Consider the following 24,169-nt stretch of genomic DNA (forward strand, 5'->3'; position numbering starts at 1 on the left):
GAATGCTGGGATTTCACAATACATGGCTCCCAGAAATTAATTTTACAACAATCTTTACTTTACAGAAATAGGCTAATGTTATTTAACAGCCCTATCTTTCCCCACTTTGTCTCACAGAAAATTTGGGCTGTGTTTTCCTGTGCTTGTGAGTTTCTGCTGGAGTTTGTTGGACACCATTTGTAAAAATAATGCTCACATGTTCTTAGTTCCTTCAGTTATGAATAACTACATAAAGCATTCAAAAAGCTTTTAGCAATTTCTTTGCTTGCATTCTGATCCAATTTTACATGAGGTACATTTATTAAATATCTGCTTTTTGAATAGCTGTGTAAATTATGGCTCTGATTTTACTAGGTTTTAGTTTTTTCTTTCTTTTATTATTTCTTTTTGTTATCACTGCAACCATCCATTTATTTTTGATACATTCATATATTTGTATGTACTGCTCTCTATCATCTTACTGGAATTGATTTTGATTTTACTTTTTCGCCTACTTAAGTAGAATAGCTCTTAAAACAAATACCTCTTCTTGGCAGTGGTGAGCTGCTTCATCCTTTGGATGTACTGCTGGTATAAGCTTTAGCTGTCAGCTTGTGACTTCTAATGTTTGTGTTTTTCTTCTGCTCAGTTTTGTGGATGGTTGTTCCAGCTTCAGTCCTCTAAAATTTCAAAACCCTGTGCGTGTATCTATTTGTAGTACACATTCGTATAGTTATTAAACGGGAACAGCTATCCTTGTATGAAAAATTGATGGCTGTTGGATAATGAACATTTGGCTCAGCAAGCAGGCTTTACACAAAAGAATGAGGTTTAACATGTAATCAGGCTTGATTGTTCCAGAAACTTCCCCTTGCTGCAGATCTAAGGGCAGGCTCTGTGTGCCAGGGCAGGATCTGCACTCGGGGCCTCCCCCTCTCCTCCTGCCCTTGGTGGTTTTGTTGCTCCATTAACAGGAAATGCCTTCTGCAGGTGTATTATCTTATTATTTTAGTAGTCAGCTTATTTGACCTGATGTACACTGCAGTATAGCTATCTAATGTGTTTTTGTAAATAATTTTTTCATGTCTTTTTAAGTGTGTTGTTTTTATCCAGGGCAATGGTTTATTGACAGACCTGTCTGTGTAAATGAGTAAGGACCACATAAACTGAAAAAATGCTTTTTTCAACACTGCAATGTATCTCTCTACATGACTTTACACCAGTTTTAGTGGCTACACTGAGCATTTTCAATGTCCACAGAACTTCAACTCCTTTCTGTCCCCTTCTTTGACGTTTAGAGCCGATTCTTATCTCAGTAGCCTCTTTTCCCTCTCTGCCATTCAGTGAGTGCATTGATTAGAAAGGTCCCAAGCAGCATTTCCTCTTCCAAAGCTGAAGGGAACAACCTGAGCCATCTGTATTCTCTCTCTGTATCTGTTTTGAATTAAAGCACCACCTTGGCAAACACATCTCACCTTTGTCTTCTCTGGTAGGGAACTGCTCTGCTCAGCCCTGGTGGAGTCCAGGCAGGCAGAGCATGGCATTTTCCTGTCTAAGCTGAGTCCTGGACAAATGTCAGAAGTTTTGTAGCCTGCCCACTGAGATTGCAGCTTTGTTTGGCCCAGGTATTTTCCTAATATATCCATTGGACTACTATCAGTCTACCTTAGTACACTCATGCTTTGCTGTTATTTTTAGAGATGTTCTTGAGGATTTTTCTCCCATCTCTGTGTGTGTGCAAACATGAGCAGCAAACTGTTTTCAATGCTTCTGTTTGAAGGGCTTTAGAAGCTCAATTTTTGTGTGTACATATATATACATATTTTAATACTTGCACAGAAAAGTGGTTTTACCAAACTCTTGTGGAAATGAACCTTTCTTCCTTGGACTGTCTTTTAGAAGTATCCTGTTCTTTTTTTTCAGATTTTATTAAATTGATGCTGATATTTTTCTTTTTGGTTTTATTTTGTAAGAAACTGCTAAGAGTTGGGAAACATTATTGCTTTAGGAAGGAGAGGATCTTGGTGATGAAAATAGAAAGCACATTCTCACCTTCTAAGTTTAGAAGCAAAAGTATAAATTTAAATTATCATTGTAAGGTAGGCAGATGGAGACTGATTTTCTGCATCTATGTCATTACCTACTACACTTTACAACTGGGGATGACTTTGAGAATTGTTTACCTAATCAATGAATATTTTTTATATATTCAAATTCTTCAAAGTTAAGAAAGGCAAAATGGAATCCCAATAAGATAAAGGAGCACAATTCTCATAGCAGAGGATGGTTAGGGCAGTGCCTGGGTCAGAAAGAGAGATGAGAGTGTTGAGGTATCAGTGGTGCAAAGCATGGTAATGTATATGTTGCACCTTACCTTGTTTTTTTGGATATTTTTTAAAAGGTCAGATATTTTGGTCCCTATAACTTCTGAGTTATATCCAAAATATCTACAAAGCTTTTCTGTCAAAAGGTATGTAGAACTGAAAAAGGGAAGGATGGTTTTACAAAAAGCTACCTAAAAATGGTGTGGAATTGGTTGCTAATGAAGAACCAGGGGAGTGGGTTTATTGTCTCACAATGTGCTCTCTTTGTTGTCTGCTCTTCTGGCACATTTGTCCCGATGTGGTGCCGTGCTCTGTTCAGGATTTTCTGTGCTCTGGTATGCTGGATGCTGCTTGCAAGTTAAATATGCTGGGTGATGCTTAAGGAAGTTGATGTTGCAGAGCTGAGGATGGCAGTAAGTGAGGCTCATGTGCAAAATAGCAGAGGCACCAGGGGTGGAAGCACGGCCCAGCACTTGTCTGAAAGCCACAGCAGGGACGTAGTTCCAGCTGGGAGGAAAGCACATCTGCAAGTGTAACATTCTGCCAAGCAAGCACAAACCCTGGCACTCTTCAGTTGTTCTCCATAGCTGGAGAAGATGAGTCTTACCAACAGAGCAAAACCTTTCCAGTGGAGCTCAGGAAAGCACCTTAAGAGCTTGTATTTTTTAAATGTGCAAATAATTTGATTGCAAACATCCTAGTTTTGTTCAGAATGCTGCCACCCTGGTTTTTACTCTACTGGTCAGCCGTGTGAAAATCTGTGTTCTGTGCGGTAGATGCAACTCCCTGGACAGTCCGGAGATTAATTCTAGAATAGTGTATTGTTAGAATAGATTTAAAATTAGATCAGTAATTAATCCTCATGCTGAGCTTTGGAACCACAGGTAGCTGGTAATGAGCTAATTTGTAACATTTTTTGATTCTTAAACTAAGAAAATGCTCTGAAACAAAATGAAGAGAACTGATTGTGTTGCGTGCTACAAAGCAACCAAATGAGTTTTCTTATTATTTTATGTAACATTTGCATTAAACATGAAAAACTTTCTTTCCATTTTCAGCTCATTTGCTTTGTTTCCTGGGTGCATCTTCGGGGAGAATGTCTAGAGTAGGTTTGTTATATTGCACACCTGTGTGTAATTGTACACTCCATGGTTAGAGGATTTGAAACAATATAAAATCACTTTTTCATTTCATTCTGGAATTTGTTTGCTTGTATTTTTTGGAGGAAAAGAAATGTGATAAACCAGCTTCCGTGAGAATTGCCAAGTAGAGACTTATTTAAAAAGCAGCTATATGCTATGTGAAGCATTTAATAATAGATTTGGAGGAAATGGGAAATGAAAGTATGCAGTTATGCTTAGCTTTCATTCAATCAGCCTTTCACACTTTGTGATGTAACTTCATGGCAGTATAATGCATAACACAACTGAAGTAGGAGATAGCAGTGCTTGAGAAGGTTTGTTTTATGTTTTTGCCCATTAAATAATGTCTGTATTTATTCTGGGGTCTCTCTTCCATAATCAGAGATTTTTTTCTTACTTTTGTTCTCTTATGCTAAAACAAAGATAAGCTTGGAGTGTGTTCAGAATAAAGTGGATTTGTGTAGTTGAGAACGGCTGTACCAGTCACTGTAATTTGTTGTGACATCTCATTTTGTTTGGCCTTGCAGAGTTGTTCCTATGTTGTTAATAATGCAAAAGGTCTGGACTATACAGAGTGGTGTAAGCAGGTGTGCACCAGCCTCAAGCATTAGGCAAATTAGACATAAATTTGGTGTTCACTGGCAATTCCAGCCTTTTCTTTTGTAATTTCTTAGCTTGGGGTGATGCTGCTTCTTCAATTCGAGCTCTAAATGAAGTAGGAGAGCTTGTCTAACATATAGCTTGGTTTAGATGAAAGGAAAATGGCCTTTCATGCAATAAGTTAATTCCTAAGTACAAAGATGTTAATTTTCCTTAAAACAAAAGAACCATCTGCACCCATTTTACTCCTTGCTTTGTAAGTCTTGCATTGCTTGACTCTGTGTTCACCTTGGTTAATGTGTTTGGTAGCAGGCTGAGAGGTGTGGTGGCAATATGGAAAATAATGTCCCTTGTGTGTTTTACCTCCATGCACTCTCTTGATATCTGTACAGAAGTACAACTCACACTTCAAAAGCTGACTGCATCTTTTTCCTCTGTGCTCTTCTTTTTTTGTCCAGTTTATTCTGTCCCATGGGCATCAAAACAATGGGCAGTGCAAATTTGAGTGGAGCCTGGCTTGCTGAACAACTTGCATCTGTTACTGTGTTTGTAGCAATTAAATTGTAGGAAATGTTTTGTGGAAGAGGACCCTGCACTCAGAGAGTTGGTTTTCATTGTTGTTTTTATTTAAATTCCAAAGTGAAATCCTATTTGAAGTTCTTCAGAAAGATGGTGGAAACAGGATACTGTAATCCAGTCTCAAGATCATGAGACTTAGGGATTGATCTTATAAAGGAGTGAATGGCAGGTACAGATTGTCCAGAGATGCACTGGATAAAGGCTCCTTGTTTAGTCTGGCCAAATAACCAGGAAGGAATCCAAATTCAGGATGTTTCCTTCCTCCTGGGACTTTAATGACAGGAAATAAAAAGCAGTTTTCCTAGGGGATGTTGGGAAGAAGATAGTTCTGTGTCTTTTGTGGTGGAGACCCTGCCTGCAACCTTTAAGAAGTTGCTTGTTGGACTCATGGTCCCATCCTTCATATCTTAACTGTGTGTAATTGTATTTCTTTACAACAAAAGAAGTGTTTATTGTAGGAATGTGCAACCCCCCAAACCTACACCATGAATAATAACACTTTTTTCCCTTCAGTTATTCTAGGATGAATAATTCTTAAACTATTCTTGAATGTGGAAAAAAAAAAGAAATCAGTTGAACCAGATGCTTACTTATCTATTTTAGAGAACTAATTATCCCTGTTGTTGGTAGTGCTAAAGCTTACAAAATTGCTTCCATCTTTGAATTACTATAATTAAGACGATAACTTCCACATCTAGTTAACATTGCTGTGCAGCTGCTGCATTCATTGACATGCAGATTTTGGATTTTGTAAATTTTCTGTCATTGTGAATAAAAATTTTAAATACTTATTTTCATTTCCAAAATGTCTGTTTCTCATAAAGAACTCTTTGTAAAGCAAATCAACTGAAACCAAACTTCTGTAATATCAGAGGAGAATCTGGTGAAGTTTGGTTAGGTGATATTACATTTTAGGGAAATATGTAACCACAAATTACTTTAGTAGATATGACTGCTCTGAATTTGGATCCCGATTCATACGGATTTGAGGTCACTAAATGGAGTGTCAAATCTGGACCAAGTCTGATGTTTGGCTTCTGAAATGCTGTTTTGAAAGAAGTTAGTGCAGGAGTTAATCTGGCACTCTGACAACCTGAGGTAGTTTAAGAAATTCTAAAATTAGAATTTTTGGTCGAAGATTGGGCTTGATGATCTTGTAGGTGTTTTCTAATTTTAGTGATTCTGTGATAAATCACTAATACAAATAAAATGCATTCATGACGAGTAACCAAAATGTCATTTAAGCTATACTTTTTCCAAGTATCTTATTTCTTCAAGTTGATTTCTGTCCAAGTCAATGAGAAGGCTCATGCAATCAGTGTTATCTTGTTTACTTACATACTCCAGCATTTTCGGCTATGAGAAATTCCTCAAGGCCTATAAATTCGGATGGATTTTGAGAAACTTCCTTATCATTATTTATTTATAATAACCAGCCTTCCTATGAAATTGCATGATAGTGGTGCTTGGTTATTTATATTTACATTGTTTTTTTCTGTGGCCCTCGCTTTCATTACACGGATGCCTCCTGGGCATTAATCAGTTTTGCTCAGTGAGTTGAAGATGTCCCCTGAGTAAGCTGCTAAAATAAAGAATCAAATATCGATTTATGCTGAAACTGAGTCATTGATTTCTCTTTCAGACTGAGTAGGCCCATGAAACCAGGCACACTTGTGGTGCTCATTTCAGAGGCTTGCCCTGGGCTTGTCCGTGGGTGAGGAGGAGGAGGAGGCTGGTTGGGGTGCAGATGAAGAGCTGGGGGCTGCATGCAGGTCACAGGTACAATGCCAAATGTGCTCAGAAATAACTCTGGGCGAGGGTGCTGCCTCAGGGGCACATTGCAGTGGGTCCAAAAGCAGTGTCCAGTTACCGGAGCCGTGCGATGTCCTGCGGGGTTCAGTTTCAGGAGCGCGCTGGGGACACTTCAGCACACGTAACAAACGATATTTTTACTGCAGGCAGAGAAGTTAACTCCAGAAACAGAGTAAAAGCTCTATTTCCATAGTGATCCAAAGGCATTGTTTCAGCTGTTTCAATGTAAGATATCCATTTTACTATGTGTTTTTAGAATTAAACTGCGGTGCTGCTGTGATCTCACAGGTTTCTGGACTTGGGTTTGGCTGTGTGCGTGTTTGACCAGGGAAGGGAGGGCAGCACCTCCAGAGCTCTGATGGGCTGGAGCTCAGCCCTACAGCTTTGAGCCCTACAGAAACTCTGTGCTTTTAAAATTGTGTTTTGCCTAAGCTGGAAGACCTGGAGGGGATTTGCTCTCTGAAATGATGAAGTGAGATCTGAGAAAAAAAAAAGATTAACAAGACCCATAGCAAATTGTGAGAGAAAAGGAGGTTCAGGGCAGGACTCACCTTGTGTTTAATGAAAACAGCAAAACTTTGGCTTATAAACAAATAATAATGCTTGAAATCTCTCTGGACTGGTTAAAACCTGATTTTTTTCTAGTTAAAAAGTTAGCTATAGCTAGCCTTCTTCCCTTTTCCTTTCTCCTATTACTCCTGTTTTCTTATGTAGATTGAAATAATTTTTGAGCAAGAAAACATACAATATTGTTTCAAGAATTCACAAATGGTAATAAATAATAATTAATGCAACTTAAAGGATTAACAATATGATCTCCTCATTATCTTTGGCCTGGTAGCTCACTTTTGAGCCGAGCACTGTCTGTCTGGCTAAAATGAACCTTCCAGGAAATAATTTATTTTTTTTAAGTGCAACTGCTTCTGCCAAAATTAAATTGACTAGTTTGAATTTCTTTGGCACTAAGCCCTGCTTAAAGCCAGCTTTGCTTCCTTCATATTTATCTGTTCTTTAGGAGGTGCTCAAATGCTGTCATAGTGACTTGGGGGGAGAGGTCATCCCACTGAAGTCTGCTCGTTACCTCCTCCCTTCACCCTTTTTTGTTTTAGTGCCTACCAGAACTTCATCACTCTTGTTCTGCGTTTCCTCTAGGATTCCTACATCTGTTAAAAGCTTTTTCTCTATATGCAGAGAGCTCTCTTCCACCAGTAGAGAGTGTGATTGTACTTGTGTATTTTTCTCAACATAGAACATGAATTTGAGAAGTTGGGTGTTGTGTTTTTGGTCTCTGTGTTTAAGTTTTACCTTATTGCCAACACACATAAGTCATAGCAATGGCTAAACAGACCCAAGTGGTGTTTCTCTTTTGCAGATGAGAGATCCAGGAAAATTAAAAGTTATTCAATGCTGAGGGTGCAAAGAGAATAATGTTTTATTCCAAACTTTGGCAAGGCTTTCACTCCAAGCCATTCCCTCCTCTGGGTACATTTGTGTAAACCTGACCTATTTTAAGGGGTCTCAGCTGCGCTTGCTCTCCATCCCCTTAACCCTTTCTCTTTTGGCTCCTTATATTGGCAAAGAGAGCAAAGAAAATGGGTTTATAAAACTCTCTTCAATTGGGAAAATGCAGGCAAGCAGTTAAAAAGCTCTCCGTTTGGGGCAGTTCACTTCCCCTATTATGCTGTGGTTTAAATATACCAAGTTTCCATCGTCAGCTCCAGACATTGCTGTGGTAAAGTGTGCTTTAGGAACTCTCTTTAGCAAAGAGATAAAAGTGTAGAGAATGGCGCTCTGTTTTCTCACTGTACTAGTGGTTTTTATTGAGCAAGATCTTAAATTCTTACATTATATTTGATACTAAAATACCCAGGATTCTTTTTTATTTCTTACACAGTAATATATATTATACTAGAATACTCAGGAATTGCATGATTCAAGAAAGATTTTGTGCTAATGTAAACAATGATTATCTGGTATTAATGTTGGAATTGAATATTCTGAGGTTTTTTCAGTTACACTATTCAGTTACTGGAATAGTGTAACTGAAAACATGTTAAAAATATCTGTGAACTGGGATTTTAAGCTTCTTAAAATCGGGCTGTTAGTTTTTCCATGAGATGTGCACAATGGCAATCAGTTTTTGGATGGACTGTTGTTGAATAATACATGAATGTAAATGGAGATTGTATGGAATCAGTTGGATAATTCTGAGGAATGCTTTAAGTACACTAAAGAGCCTGAATAGCAGTTAATGGTGCTTCAACTTTATTACTGTTTATTATAGTTGGCAGTTCAGTTGTATTTTTTTCTGCATCAAGTTCTCTAGTTTCCTATAGAACAGCAATAAAATAAGCTTACAAATAATAATAGTCAGATGCACTGTATCCTGTGGCAGCAAAATATTTTTGCATTAAATTGTAGTTCTTGGCAGCCTGAGTTGTGTTTATTGTTGGGCAGCTCCAGCAGATCAATCAGTGCACGAAGGACCTGGCAGACGTCAGCATTTGGGGTTTGCAAGCAAAGAGGATTTTCTTGTGCCTGGGGAACCCAGTGTGGAGCTTCACAGGGCACCCCTGGAGCGGGGCCAGAGGGCTCCTTCCTCAGCCTTTGCTCAGCTTTCCCTGCTCCTGGCTGTTCTCCCACCCCCATCAACACCAGTGGGGTTCTAGGGACCTGTTTTGGGAACTGCTGAAGTAAGCAGGAATATGTGTGCCATGGGGGAAGCAAGCTGGAGGTACAGAGAATGGATGTATGTAGCTGTAGTGCTGGGTCAGTTCTAAGATTTTGCTGGCAATTTAATTTCTTCTGTTTAAACAGCAGAAGTGGCAATCACAAAGGGATTTAACTATCTAACTGCTCTTCTTCACAGATCCCATGATTTAAAAATGTTTCCCTCACCCATTGCAATTCCTTTTATCATCTTTAGAGCTAAATGTTTGCTACCAGCAGTCACGAGCTGGGAAGCAAATGGAGGAACACACATCCTTCTCTTCACTTGGCTCAGCTTTCCCAACAGGGAAAAAATAAATCTGAACTGTCCCATAAGAAGTGTCACTTTCCTTGCTGGAACAAAGTCATGGCAATGAGTGGAGCTCATGTGGTGGAGGCGTGTCTGAAACTTGCTTTGCAGAGTTTTCCATCGGTATTGCCACATGTGTTCACAAAGATTTTTGGATCCCAGGCTTTAAGTTTGATTAGTAATCCCACTCATCTGCTGGGCTGTGCTAACACTTTGCTCTGTAATTTTAACTCTGCCCTAAGGAATAGGCTCTAGTTTCTTATAACCAAGCCAATAATTGTAACGGATTTATTTGCTACGTTGGGTATTGGTAAGAGTATCCAGAGCACTCTGGGCTATATTACATTGTTTTTTGCTTTTTGTGTGAGTTGTAAAGCATGAGTAGCACATATTCTGTGAATCAGGAATAAATTACCAGCTATCTCCAGCGGCCTGTGCAACAAATGCTTCCAGGGTGTTGAAACACTTGCTGCTGACAAAGTACCTTTCTTCCCTGCACATTTCTTTCTTTGCAGGATCACTACTGAGGTCAAGAGTATGAGAAAATCCCACCCTAAATACTGAGAGATTCCTCCTTAGGAGAAAGAGATTCTGCAGGACCTGCCTCGAGGTGCTGTTGTCCATCTGACCGTGCCTAATGGTTGGTTTATTTTTCTTTCTTTCTTTCAGCTGTCGGACAAGCAACAGGAAGAGTTTGATTGTAACATCCAGCACATCTCCAACTCTCCCACGGCCACATTCCCCTCTTCATGGACACACAGGTAACTCCCTAGGACTGCTCCACTTGGGAAGCATCAGCAGTCAGTCACTGGCAGTGAGTTTGAACATACTGATTGATACTCAGCATCAAAGGATGCCCTATGGAAATGACTCTGACTGTGGTTTTTCACCTTCTCTAACTTGTAAGAGGATCTTTATAGTTTCAAGAGAAATGTTTTATGTTCTGCACTTTCTAGTTTGCTTCCATATCCACCCTCCACTCTTCCTGGGGGATTCAATCCTCTTACATCCTGCAAAAGAGCCTGAGATGGAAAACGAAGCCAAATAAAATTAGATAAATACATTTCACTAAATCTCTTGTTCTGAGTCTCTGAGCATGGTTAATTTGTGCCAGTGATTTAACTTCAGTTCTCATGAGGAGGATCATCCTGCCTGTTTCCATGTGCCTCTGGCAGCCTAGCAGCTGTGCAGTGTGCCATCTTATGGTCTCTGTCTGCTCCTCATGGCAGCATGAGGTGTTTGGGAGTTCTATTTCTTTTTGACACGGCTCCCAATTTTACCATGGCAGCAGCTGGGAAATGCTCATTTCAGAGCACATGGGCAGGGGCTTGTTAGTCATTGAAGTGAAGTGTGTGGAAATGTTCTTCCAATGGAAAAAGAAGGAATAATTCTTCAGAAGGGGTCACACATGCAGATTCAACAGCTTGCCTGAACAGCATGTTCCCTTGTTTTTGTTGCTGAGGGAGGTAGATGGTGTGTGATGACTTTGGTTTTGCTATTTCAAAATGCCAGAGAGGATGACTGGGCTCCAGGTAGGTCCCTGATGGGCACCAGTCAGCAGCAGGAAACAGCTGGAACGTTTGTGGCACGTCACCCACAGTGCAGCCTCTCTGCAAACGCGTCAGTGCTGCGTGTGAGACAAGGAATGTTGTTTTCATTGTAGTCACACTGTCTTCCTCCTACATGGCATACATTCTGTAAGTGCTTTCTGGAGACTGAAACTGAGGCAATGCTGAGAAAGAACAGCAGACTGATGGGAGCTCAGCTAGAAGGAGCCATCTGCTTCTGTTTGCAGAGCTTTGCATCCCGAGAGGTGATATCCAGCCTGTTGAAAGGAAAAAGAAGGCTGAAGTTATTGTTCAGGGATGCCCATAAAAGCCTCATTCACTCTTAAGTTTTCGTAAAAATCTGCCACATTTTCTTGGGATGCTATAAAAAGTTCAGTCATGGAAAGCTAGGAAGATGCTTTAAGTACATTGTTATTCTAAAATGACCCATGATTTTCAAATTAAAATGTTAACAAAATCTTACGGATGGTATATTAAAACCATTTTCTGCTTCAGAATCTGATAGAAAATGCAGGGCCAAAAATGTGTATAGGACCATCTCCTTCCACTTCAAACTCCCTTGTTGCTGTTGTATGGTTATGGTGGCAATAATTTTGTAAAATTTAGTTTAAATAAGGCATTTTTCTTGATAAAGATTCTCCACATTGTGCTTTTTGCTTTGAAATCATATACATATATAGGTAGTTGGTTTCACTAAATTCTAAATTAGCTCTACAAGTGTTTAACTGAAAAAAAAATGCTTGGGTGATTGCGACAAGATATTGACATGATCATTGGTCAGAAAACAAATGCAGAAATGTTCATAATAGAAATATGTGTATTGTATTTTCTTTTGATTTGCTTTCTCCTCTCTTTAAAAATTTAAGTTTTTTTCTGGTGGTTTTGGTGCTGTTTCAGGCTTTACAAGCTTATAATTTATTAGAGGTATGTGAGTGTCTTCTGAAAGCAAGAGTAACTACTCAGTGGTGTGCCACCTTACTTTAGCAGTAATTTTCAAATATTTCCTTTTTTCCCCCTGCTGTTGCATATGGGATTTAAAATTATTAATTGAAAGGGCATCCTTTGTTACCTGCAAGAGTAGCCAGTAGTGCAAAGGAAGATAAATTTATTTAATTTGGGTTCTCTACCAGTACTATATTTAGGAGTCTTCCCTGGGAAAAAAAAATATTCAAGAGACAAAAGTAGATGAAATTTAGAGTAGAGTCACAAATATTTTCTTAAGAAATATCATATATGAGGAGTGAATTTGAGAACAGGCTGTGATATTTGTTTAGTATTTGAACAGAATCTGTCAGTCTGTTTGTTCAGGCACACGCAGTGATGAGTTACTAAGAAATGCTGGTGCCTCTCCCCAGCCTCTTTTGTCTTGAACTTTTCTCTTGTCTTCTTAATGCCCATTCTGAGCCTCTGCTACAAATCAAAGGAACAACAAGCATGCAGAGGCTTTCTAAAATGTTTCTGTTCAGACACCATACTAAAATAAATTCCTAAAATACTAAAATAAATACACTAAAATACAATACACTAAATACACTAAAATAAATAAAGGGCAGTAATGTCAGGAGTTACTCTGCTGTACAAGATGTAAAAGTCAGTGGGTGAGATCTAGGAGAGCTGTCTTTCTGTCAGGCAAACCTAGCTCCTCATGAGCACTGATCCAGGCAGAGGCACTTACTGTCTCCAACAGCATCCCAACAAGAAGCCAGGCAACTTCATGTCCTAGAAAGTTTAGATGGAAAGTATTACTTACAGAGCTTTCAACATTTGAGAAAGAAGTACATCCAAACACTTTGAACCCTGCCATGAAATCACTTCTGAATCAAGAGCACTTAAGTGTGCTAGTTCAGTTTTCAGACTGTGTGAAACAGCCTTTTCCAGAATGAGCTGGTACTTTGGCATAAAGAGCTACAGCTCATGGGGAGCTCACTCTGCTGGTTTAGTCTCCCAGATTTGTAGTGGCCAGTTTTAGGAATGCAAGTTTGAAAATTTTGCCTTTATTCTAAATTCTTTTTGTTTTGAAATGAGAGGGGGAAGTAAGGAGGTACACATGTGTATTCCTTAATTTTTTTTTCTATTTCTTCGAATCCATTTTTTTAAATCTGAAAATAACAAAGAGGTTACACCATAAGGTTAATAACTAAATTGCCATCAGATTATAGTTTAAATCAAAAATCTTAAAATCAAAGGAGTTACATTGTAATTTAGTAGTAAAGAGATCGGTAATTACAGCTGGGAAATTGAAACTCAGGCTATTTTAAAATTTACTTTCCACAGCTGTAAGTTATCCAGGTTGCTCTCTGACTTCCAGTGGGGGCACCTGTCACTGCTGGGACCTTTGCCCTGCTCCCATCTGTAATGGCACACAGAGGGAGCTGCTTACAGGCTGCACTGTGAATTAAGTGTTTCTGCTATTACACTGCAAGTTCAGTTTCACCTTCTGGCAGAAAAATGGCTATTGCTGAGGTGCCTATTTATTAATTTATTATTTTTAGAGTGTGCAGAGTATGTAACATCCTGCCCTGGTTATCAAAGCTGAGTTTCATCCGCACATCATGCCTGTGATCCTTGGCTGGTCTGAGAGCACCATGGCATTCATTGTTTATGAGACAGGTGGTACACAGGATGCTTTAAATATGGTCATAATTTTGAAATTTGTGTGTGCTGGAAGGCATCTAATTCTGTAGCATGCATATTATCTTTAGCTACTTGCTTTAATATTCAGCAAATAATTTGAATATCCTGCACAGAAGACCACAGAAACTTAGCTTTTGTTTATTTATTAATTTTTATGGCTCTCAGAAGCAGGTTTTACAGCATGGTTCTGATGTGAATTTTGGGGTTCATGACCTATCTGATGAATGTCATTCATGCTTCTAGGGATAGCTGAGACTGTCATTGCCTGTAAGGTCTGGTTTCATATTTTGAAGGTAGTGGATTTACAAATGCTTTGGCTCCATCCTTCTTCCTGTGTCCGGAAGATGTGAAGGTTCCTGCCTGAATTATTGGCATTGGTGTTGCTGTGTTGATTTACCTAATGGGCAATCATTCTGTGTAACAGCCTCCCTTGAGACAGGTATTTCAGGTTCAGTAGTAGCCAACTATAACCCTGGAGCAGCAGGGGAATCTACCTTTGCTGCAGAATAAATGGGGTTTCGATCAGCCTTGGTGAACGAGGCCATGGCACTCAGGCTTCTCTTATTAAAATACCTCCATCTACAGCAGATGCAGCAGTGCTGGGAAATATTAGGGAAAGTAGAAATTCCCCTTCTCCCTGTTGTTGTTTTAAAAGCTTCACCCAGACTTGAATTGAGTAGAAAAACTAATTGCTTTTCATTTTAAAACTAGAAGCAAGTCACAGGGGATCTAATTAAAATTCCAGTGTCTGAAAGGAAATATGCCATATACATCTGAAAAAGTAGTTGCTTAAAAATTAGTAGTATCTCTGTACCACACAGTGCAGGCTCAGAAGAGTTTGAACTCCCACATACTTAATTTCAAAATTTAAAAACTGTCATTACCCAATTTGCTCAGTTATTCTGAAATTCCATTTTGATCATAGCCCAGAAAGTTCAAAGATTGATGAAGATATAAAAAGGCAATGACAGTTCATTGCTTGTTTATAACAACATTGGGCAATGAGGTTTTTGATCAAAACTATCATCTTGACACAGTAGTGCTCATTGCCAGTATAGTTTGAAAAATGAGAAGGCAAAGACCAAGGTTTCCAGCAAAGCTGGCAGCCTTCCTTGCTTGGTTAGATCATCTGCATCACCATGGAAAGGCCTCACTCCTGCAGCATCCTAAAATGCTCCTTCAGCTTTCTGCTACCAAGTGATTGGTGACCCTGACCCTATGTGCTTCTGCCAGGACATGAATTGTCATGCATGACTCAGTTCTTCACTTGGACTTCCTCGATCCCCTCGGAAGCTTGCAGTGCCTCCTAGACTGGGACTGTCAGACCTCTCCATCTTCTTGTGGTCCAAAAGCAGCAAAATGGTTCTGGTTTTCCATTGTGACCATAAGAATTAAAATGAGTACAAGCTTAATAAATGAAATACCAGAAGTTATTTAGCTATGGGTTTCTGATCACTCTCTCCCCTCTGCACTTGGGATATACTGAGAATGGGTTAAACAGTATCCAGTTTTGGATGAAGACTTGAATTGTTTTGTATCAACTGTGAACTCATTGTTAGTCTTAACTAATAATATGAAAGAAAACAAAGGCAAAGGAAAACAAACCTGTTACTCAAACTCTTTGTTTTTAATTTAGTTTGCTCTTGATGAAGCAGATTGTGGAGTGGTCTGGAATTCACTTACCTCTTCAGTTCTCTCATCACCCCATGACACATGTTCCCTCAGCCTGGGGCTGGTTTAATCTCAACCAGCTACTATTCTTCCCCTTGCAGACTTGCAGACCAGATGGAGTTTGCTGGCCTGTGCTGCACTGTGGCCATCCTCATACCCCAGGAGGTGCCAGCCTGGTCCCCTCTCCTCCTCCTCCCTCCCTGCCCTGACACACGTGCCAGGTGTGCACACCTGGCCCACAGAGGTTGTGCAGAGATGCTGCTGCAGACTTTAGTGCCCCTTTTGTGAGGCTGAAGTGGGAGGGAACATTGCCTTCAGCTGAGCACCGTGCTTATATTCTGCTCCTGCTCAGTGGAACAGCAAAGGTGTGTGGATAACTTGGATTGAAATTAATGTGACTTAATTACAAGCTTAATTGTAAGCTTCAGTAGGTTGCTGGATGGGACTGTAACCTCAGGATCACTGCTGCCCTGAGGGGCAAGCTGGGCAACTTGAGCTTCTGAAACAGACAAGTCCTTGGCAGATGGCTCATACTTTGCAGGTGGCTTTTAAAATAAAACCATTTTATATGGGATCTAAATTTAAAACCATTTCTGATATACCTTGCAGTGTATTGCTTTTCCAGAATCTATTTTGTTTTCCTGGTCTTATTTTAGTGCTATATTGTTGTGTTTGCACAAAGAAATTGCTGTTGACACTTTTACTATGGATAGTTTCTCTTCTGTTCCTGCATTAATGATGGGACAGAGCAAACCACTTCATGCCCAATAGAATGCACACTCACTGATGTGAAGCTTCTAAATTCATCCATATCTTTGAAATATTTTTGTAGTTAGTTTGTAAATGATCCTGGCTTTCAGAAGGGCTTTCTGCGTGATGGTTGCTTTTTACTTTGAAATAAAATACATTGCAATAAACCACTCACCATGATTACACACCATATGACAAAGCCCAGAGAAAAAAACCACACCAAAAATTAACTGGTTTTTCTTCTTGTCTGTATAGTTTCACTGGTACTTTCATTTTCATGGTAAAGTACTATTTCAGAAAAGTGGTAGTTAGTGTGACTGCTGATATGTTTTAGCCCAATCATCTTACATATAGATAGTCCTTTTATTATGTGCAGTTTTCATGGTATATCCCTTTTTTTTTCTCAGTGAATTTTGCATTCAACTTTAGCATACATTGGGAAGAAATGCTTTGTTACTGGTTATTTTTCCTGAAACTGTCATGTGTCGCTTTTAACTCAGGTTTTTCATTGACAAGTATTAGGAAAAGCTTGTAGATAGAAATTACTGCAAAATAATAAAAGACTCTCTTGTCTATGGGTGGCACATTACTTACCTGAAAGGGGGAAATGAAACATACCCTTTAAATTATTTTAAAAGGAGGAAAAATACTGGTACGTGTGTGTCAGAACATTTCTTTAGCAAGCTAGTGCTCAAAACTCAAAGACTCGAAGCTCCATATTTCCAGTTATTTCTGACTACAACATGCAGTTCAAAGTCTTTCAGAACACTGAAAACTTACTCCATTTGTTTCAAATGTGAACAAAGTGGTTTTGAACTGTTAATTTTTGCTCTCTTAAACAGGTAGCAGTCCCTTGGACAGTCCCAGAAACTTCTCTCCAAATGCACCTGCTCATTTTTCCTTTGTTCCTGCCCGAAGGTAAGGCAAGATCTGTTCTCTTTGGACTGGCAAGCAAATAGTCTATGCATTTTATTTACTAATGGCCTATGGGTTAGAACATTTTTGATTGTGTTTTACTTTCTTTGATGTCTCCAATTTTGTTTTATTTTACTCCTTATGGCTTACATCTTGGCAGCACTGGAATGTATTAGGGGCTTTTCAGACCTAGAAAAATACAAAGTAAATGAAGCAGTTAATGCTGCCTGAGGAAGAGGCAATGTTCTCCCAGAAGAATGACATGTAGGGCATGTGATATGACACATTATTTAGTCAAAGTGACATTAAAGCCAGTCATTATTAGGGTAATTGTAACTTAGTTGTAGTCCTAGATGTTGCTCTCAGTGAGGTGTATTGAAAATGCACTGATCCTCTTTGCTGTGTCTGCACAAAGGTATAAAAATACCTTAAATTAGGTGTACACAGCCCTGTGTCTTCATTCCCTGCCTTCTCACTGGTAGTGACTCCTGACTTTTGTCTGCTGTCTTGGGCATTGATGTCAAGAGAACATTACTGCTCAATGAGGAAAATAGCTGATTATTGAAATTGTGAGTCTAAGAGAACCTCTACAAGAGCAGCACTGAGAGAGCCCAGAGTGGAGCTGTCATCTGTCCTGCAGCAGTGCTGGACAGGTGCTGGTCATGCCGTGTGTCAAACTGCTGGGAGGAAATCTGATCCCACAGTGGTGGATTTAGTGTAAGGAACAGGAATGAGAGAGTAGAGACAGCTGGGAAAAGCAGAAAAATGGTGATTTGAATGTTGAGTCCCAGCAGGTAGGCAGAAATGGATAATGATACAGAAAGTTAAATTTTGTGAGAAAGAAGGAATAGGGAAATTAGAGAGCTCCCAAGCAGTGCTTGTGCATAGGAACTGGGTTATTAGATTAAAGTGTGAGGAAGGTATTTTGGATTTATTAAACTCTGCCTTAGCTGAAAAAAACCCACTTTGTATTAAAAGGATCTGAGAATAGGAAATATGTGATCATCCTGAGAGGAAGTAAGTTTTCTGAGAAAGACAGATTTAACTTGAGGACTAGTTAGAAAAAATGATAAGTCTCAAAATTTCAGAGAAGAATAAAGGGTTAGGATTTGATGGAATAAGGTACTGGTAGGAAAATCCTGGAACATTTGTCCATTGAGGTGATTTGCTAGAAGACCTGGTGTCCTTGAGTTCTGTTTGAAGCAGACTTTGGTCTTCTAGTCTTATGTAAGAAAATGCTTTTTAATAGCACATGAAATGTAAGAGACTGGATATGTATTTTCCTATTGCCTCAGAGAGAAAATTAGTGCTTTACCTGCAGCTTAAACAATTCAAATGCACTCATTCACATTTAAAAATTTAAATGTGAAATTTAAAGCCTAATCTGGGTGTATTCAATCAACTGAAATCAACTGAACTTTTACCTGTTTTCAGAGTATCTGAAGTATCTCACAGGAGTTCTGGATCCTGGAAAACAGTAGAAAAGTTGCAGCAGAAACAGCAGTTATTGTCAAAACTTAACGTAATTTTTCGACATCATGTTTCAACTTGATCCTTCAATATGGCTTTCTAAAACTCTGAAGAGTGCTCTTTCACACTTTTCCACTTTTTAAATCTAATTTTTAAAGAAATAGACGAATAAAGGTTAAGCCTGTCCTTTTGAGTACAGAGGTTCATTTTATAGTATTCATGTTCCTCTCTATACTTTTCCTGCCAGGGAAAAGAACACTTAAGCACTGCTTGTTTTAGAAACCTGTTTCTATTTTCTGCTTGCATTACAGCTGAATAGCTATGCCAGCAGTAACAACAGATACATGCTGGATTACCCCATACTGGTATCAGAATAACTTCTATATGATGGAATTAAGGAATTACAAGTGTGGTGCCAGAGAAATGGATATTTCACAGTACCCTTTTCATTGGCATTGCCTGGGGTTTAAGAGATCAGGCCCTTGCCTGATTTCCTGCCTTTGCCATCACAGGAATTACCTGCTGCTGATTTTCTGCCTTTTTTAGTGGTGTAATTTCTTCATTTATTATCCTATTTGTACATAATTTGTGATTTCCATTCTTTCTTTATAGTCCTGTGATGAGTTCTTTCTTGAGATGGAATAGGAGACTTGTTTGGAAAGCTTGTGTTATTGTAAAGCCACTACAATTTCCTGCAAGGTTGTCCTTAGTCTGACTTGTGATTAACCATAAATCCCTTGTTAGATACTCTTTCAATGATTGTGTCATAGCCACAACACTATGGGCAGGAATCCTTCTGTTGGAATAAGGAAATGTATGTTGATGCCTATTTCTCCTGATGTTGGACGAATACCAGTAACAGAAGATGAAGGGGTTTTTTTTTAGACATCACATGCATCATTTACTGCTCCCTCTCTCATAATTATTGTACAATTTTTTCCACACAGCCATGGACACAGAGCAGACAGGTAATGTGTATCCCATTGCTGCTGTTTGTGTGTGTGTGTGAACTGTGCTTCTGTGCAGCTGAGCACGTGTCCCTAACAAATTCATGCTGTAACAACCCCATTTAGGCATTCAGCTTCCAGTCTTTGTAGTAGAAATGGAAAATCTTGACATTTTGGCTTAAAACAATAAACAGGTAGCGCTCTGGTGAAGACGTTTGTTTTTCTAACTCCTTGTTTGAAATTGTTCTGCTTCTTCATGAAATAGCATTTAGCTGCCATAAAAACACCTCCATAATTAACTAATTAAAATATCATTTTAGAGGCAAAATTTGTTGTTTGCATGTCTTTGTTAGGCTAGCAAAGCATCTATAATAAATAAAAAAACCTAAAGGTGTCATTCCAAGTGTCTTATCCTGAAGTAATATTGCATGTTGTCTCTCTAAAAGTATGTTTATTAACAAAACATTAAAGTACTTTGAAATGCTTTGCATAATGTAGGAGGAATTTGCTTTAGAGGTCTTTTCCCCTTCCTTGATTTGAAGATTTTCACTCTTGTCCCACTTCTTTCTGCTAGAGTAGAGCTGATATGTTTCTCCTGACTCTTAGCACATTGCTTGCCTGGATTGCATCAGCAGAAAACAGCCTAAGCATGAAGGGCTGTGCTGGAATTTTCTAATTGAGAAATATCTTTTCTTTTAACTTGGTAAAAATGAAAATTCTAAAGTTATTTCAATACACCATTTAGGTATTTCAGTTTAAAAAAAAAATAAGCTTTTCTTTTGCAAGAAATGAGTAACTTGTGCAGCAAGAAACAGTGTTTTGCTCTGGGACTGAGGATCCAAAGTGAGGTTGAATCATTGACATAAATATTTCCCCAGAGCCCCTGTATGTTACAAGAAACTCAATGAAGATTATTGAAGTTAGCTGTTCAATCCCTTACTACAGCATGCTACAACTTTGTAATGTGGATAGTTGTTGTTTTTCAGGGTTAAGAAAGGAATTCCATTTCACTTGAAATTATTTTGAGATTGTTCTTTTACATTTAATTGTCTTGCCAGAGAAATCATCACCTGTGGCTAAATGGGGTTTAGCTGTAACGTAGGCATGCAATAAAAAACTGCATTACAGACTTATTATTTTTTTAATGCATGAAGCATGAGTCTTTTAAAAACTCTATTGACATAATATTCTTTCAGTGATGTGGAACAGTGAGTTTATTTCCCTCTCATTCTAAAATAGATGACAAAGAGAGGTGTTTATCAGTGCCTGAAAATAAAAGGAACTAGAGCTGGAAAAACTGTAAACAGGGTTTTTTTTCTTGGTGGGCACTGAACATTTATCTGGAGATGAGGCTTCATGGGTATGGATAGTGGGATGAGAAATATTACTGAGAAGATAACAGCTGAGATTTTTATAATCACTATTTCAGACCTGTACCAAATATCTTATTTTATAATGCACTTGCATAAATGCACTGTATCTGTGTGTACCAAAATGTCCCATGTCTCTCCAAAGTGAGTTAGAACTGTTCTAATTCAGCTTCATGTTATGACCGGTTACTGATAATCTGCTGCAAGAAAAAACCCAAGCAAACGGAAACTGACGTGAGGAGGAGACTTTCAGCATCAATCTCACTGTGCAACAGGACATGGTTGTCCATTTTAAGGACACAAAATGCGGGGAAATAGATCAGAACTAGAAGAAGTGCTGTGAGACTGAGCTGAATGTAGTTCAGTTTCCATCCTCACTGAGACTGGGTTTGTGGGAAGAAGAGCATTTCAGGGAGGGCAGCACTGATTCTTCTCAAAGCTCTTGTGTAGTTCCTCGGTTCCTCAGTTTTGACATTGGCAAAACAAGACCTTTCTGCAGTGTCTCCACAATGTTTTGGATGTTTTCCCTGAGGAACATGTTTATTTGGCTACAATAGGGAAGTAACTGCTGATGTTATAGTGACTGGAGGAGAAAGGACCCTAGGTGAGATTTCTGTGATTTACTCGTGTATTTGGAGTGAGCCCCTTGGCTCTGTTCCTATTTACTGGGTTTAATTTTCCAGCTGTGCCAGGCAATGTGCTGGGCAGAATGCCCTCTGAGTAGGTAAACGAATTAATCTGCTTTCAGTTGATTCTTGATCTAATGTAAATTTTTTTGTCCTCAATCTGAATCTTCATTTGGAAGACAATGAGCTGCATAAGTATGATAAGCATGAGTGTCTTTTTCAAAGAAGTTTGCAAGGAGCTGTTTGTATTTGTCTGTTTTAGGAACTCCAAGTTTTGTACAAGTACAAAGCATCTACTTAATGCAGGATTCTGGTGCTCCTTTGCTTTAGCTTTTCCGAGGTCACCTAGTTTTGCTTTTAAAACTTACTCTAATTGCTTTTCCACAGGTGTGATTGTAAATAGGATACCTGATTTATCTGAATAACTCAAGGCATTAATAGAAGTGTGAGGTTAGGAGATACAGAGGAGAAGCTTGCTTATTTCTCTCCAGAATTAGCCACCCTGTGTTCCTGACTGTGATTTCCCTCCCGTGTTTTCCCCAGAACGGACGGACGCCGCTGGTCCTTGGCCTCCCTTCCTTCATCTGGATATGGCACAAACACTCCCAGTTCAACAGTTTCAGTAAGTGACACAGACTTTTCCAAGCAGTTCAGTTTGTACAAACACACCCTAACAAATCAGCTTCTGAGTCTCTACTAAAATACTGGATCTTTCTTCATTGTTTTGCTAACATTATTTAATATACTAATTATTTTAAAAATTATTTTAATTATTGGTTCTGCTGCTTTTTTCCTCCATTTCCCAGCTCCTATCATCTTGCACTTTGCCTTCAGCATTGGTGAAATCCCAGTGCAGCACTTGGCTCAAGGGATCGTTTGAGAGGCACAAAGTCTCCAAAGTGGCAGGACTCAGAGATAGTGCACAAATACCTTCCAGCTCTCAGCTTTTTGTAACTGGGGAATGAAATTCCTGTCTGCTTTCAAGTACTTAGTCTGAGAACCTCTTCTACTAGGCTAGCAGAAAGAAAAATTGATAAGCCTCATCTGTTATTCAGCTCCAGTAATTTGAACCTCCTAATGAAGCTTTCCAGTCCTTACACCCATCATTAGCAAGGCTGGCTGCAGTTGCTTGAGTTCTGTCAGCAATACCTACAAGCTGGCAGCACAATGTTAACCATTGTAACTCTGACATGCCTCCTAAAATGAATCTTACTCTTTATTTAAGTCAGCTCAGCATTGTGGTTATCCACATTAGAACGTTGCAAAGACAAACATAGGAGCATTAGAACTATAAAGTACAAACTTAATGTAACATGCTTTTGTATGTGTCTTATGGTGTCTTCAACTGTGTGGTAACAAATCACTGCCTCTTTCCATAATACTGATCATTTGGTTTTGTATTAATTATTTAGAGTATGCTCCTAATAATTGTAACACCTTTATTAATTAGGGCTCATTACTACACGTTATGCAAATCTTACACTGTATCATTGTTTTCCTTGTGAACTGTTCTAAGTTCATCCATAAACTTTCTACTGCCTCTCAAACACAAATTTATAAGGTTTTTTGGGGGTGAGTGTTAAATTCAATCTATATAGAAAAAGAAGAAATTGGGGTCAAAAGTTTCCTTTTAGCTCCTTTTAGTATGAATAGATATGATTAAAATTTGATTCTGCAATGTTAATCTTATCTCTATAACTTCATTTGTTCAGACACATTCTTGCAAACTCTAGTTCACACAATTTCTACTATTTGTTACCTTTTGAACTTCAAGACAGTTGTTTTCTTGTTGAGTTTGGGATGCTTTTTGTCTCCTTGGAAGACAGGTGACCTGATTTCAATGTGCATACAGATATGTGGGCAGGAGCATACAAAAATGTACATGAAAAAGACGTCCCTGGTTTCACTGCCACACATTATTATATATTCAAGCACTTAAGAGCAGTTGTTAAGAAGGGGCTCTGCTTTGGCCTTTATAGTCTTAGGTTAAATCTTTATGGGCATAATCCATGTCTAAGTCCTCTTCAAGCTATGGGAGCATGGAGCAAGTACAGTTACTTTCCATATGGATGGCATCCAAAAATAGCTTGGTCATTGATAGTCACTGTGACAACTTCCAATTTGCTTGTGATGACACTTTTGGAGGCCAAACTGTAGTTTTTAAAGAGTTTGTAGTTTGACCAGACTTAAAGTGGATGCCTGTGGAGAGAGAAAAAGTAACAACACCAAAAATCTTTTGGAAGCATCAGTTCTTGCTTTGAAATTGGGACATCAAGGCCACTTTTAGAAAGTTCTCAGCTTTCTGGCATGAGAAAGCTGAGAACTTTCTAAAGTTCTATGTTTGTTTCTGTACTCAGTCATCATATTTGTCTCTTTTCATGTTCTCAGAATAGATAGACCATTTTGATTAATGTTTTCCCATTAAAAAACCCCAAAAATCAACAAATCTGAGATAGACATGTCACATAGAAAGCATCAGTTCAAATAGTAGTTTTTCAAAGTGCAAGTAACAAGGAAGTGTAATGAGAAGCATAAAGTGATAGTTGTAGTTAGACCTGAATTCAGCTTCATTCAAGAAATTGGTTGAAACATGTAATTCCAAGGCTTTTATTTTTTTCCCTAAGTGACTAAGTTCCTCATCTCTAGACCTTTTGCTGGTTCAGTTGTAGAAAGACTTTGAAATGGGCTGTTTAGTAAGCAGTGATGCAATTGTTGGAGCTATTAAACCTGGTATTACATTTCTAAGCCAATCCTATTATCTCG

At 38.7% G+C, this 24,169-nt stretch overlaps 1 protein-coding gene across 1 annotated transcript in view; it reads left to right on the top strand.

The window, feature by feature from the left end:
• The window catches only part of MAST2 (microtubule associated serine/threonine kinase 2), a 187,598-nt gene that overhangs the window by 111,636 nt on the left and 51,793 nt on the right, over positions 1-24,169 (top strand). Inside the window, 4 exon segments of the mRNA XM_054515725.1 lie at positions 10,125-10,216; positions 16,921-16,996; positions 19,411-19,431; positions 21,950-22,028. Coding sequence (XP_054371700.1) covers positions 10,125-10,216; positions 16,921-16,996; positions 19,411-19,431; positions 21,950-22,028 — 268 coding nt within the window.

This window comes from Molothrus ater, chromosome 9, assembly GCF_012460135.2.
Source record: "Molothrus ater isolate BHLD 08-10-18 breed brown headed cowbird chromosome 9, BPBGC_Mater_1.1, whole genome shotgun sequence".
NCBI classification, from domain to species: domain Eukaryota; kingdom Metazoa; phylum Chordata; class Aves; order Passeriformes; family Icteridae; genus Molothrus; species Molothrus ater.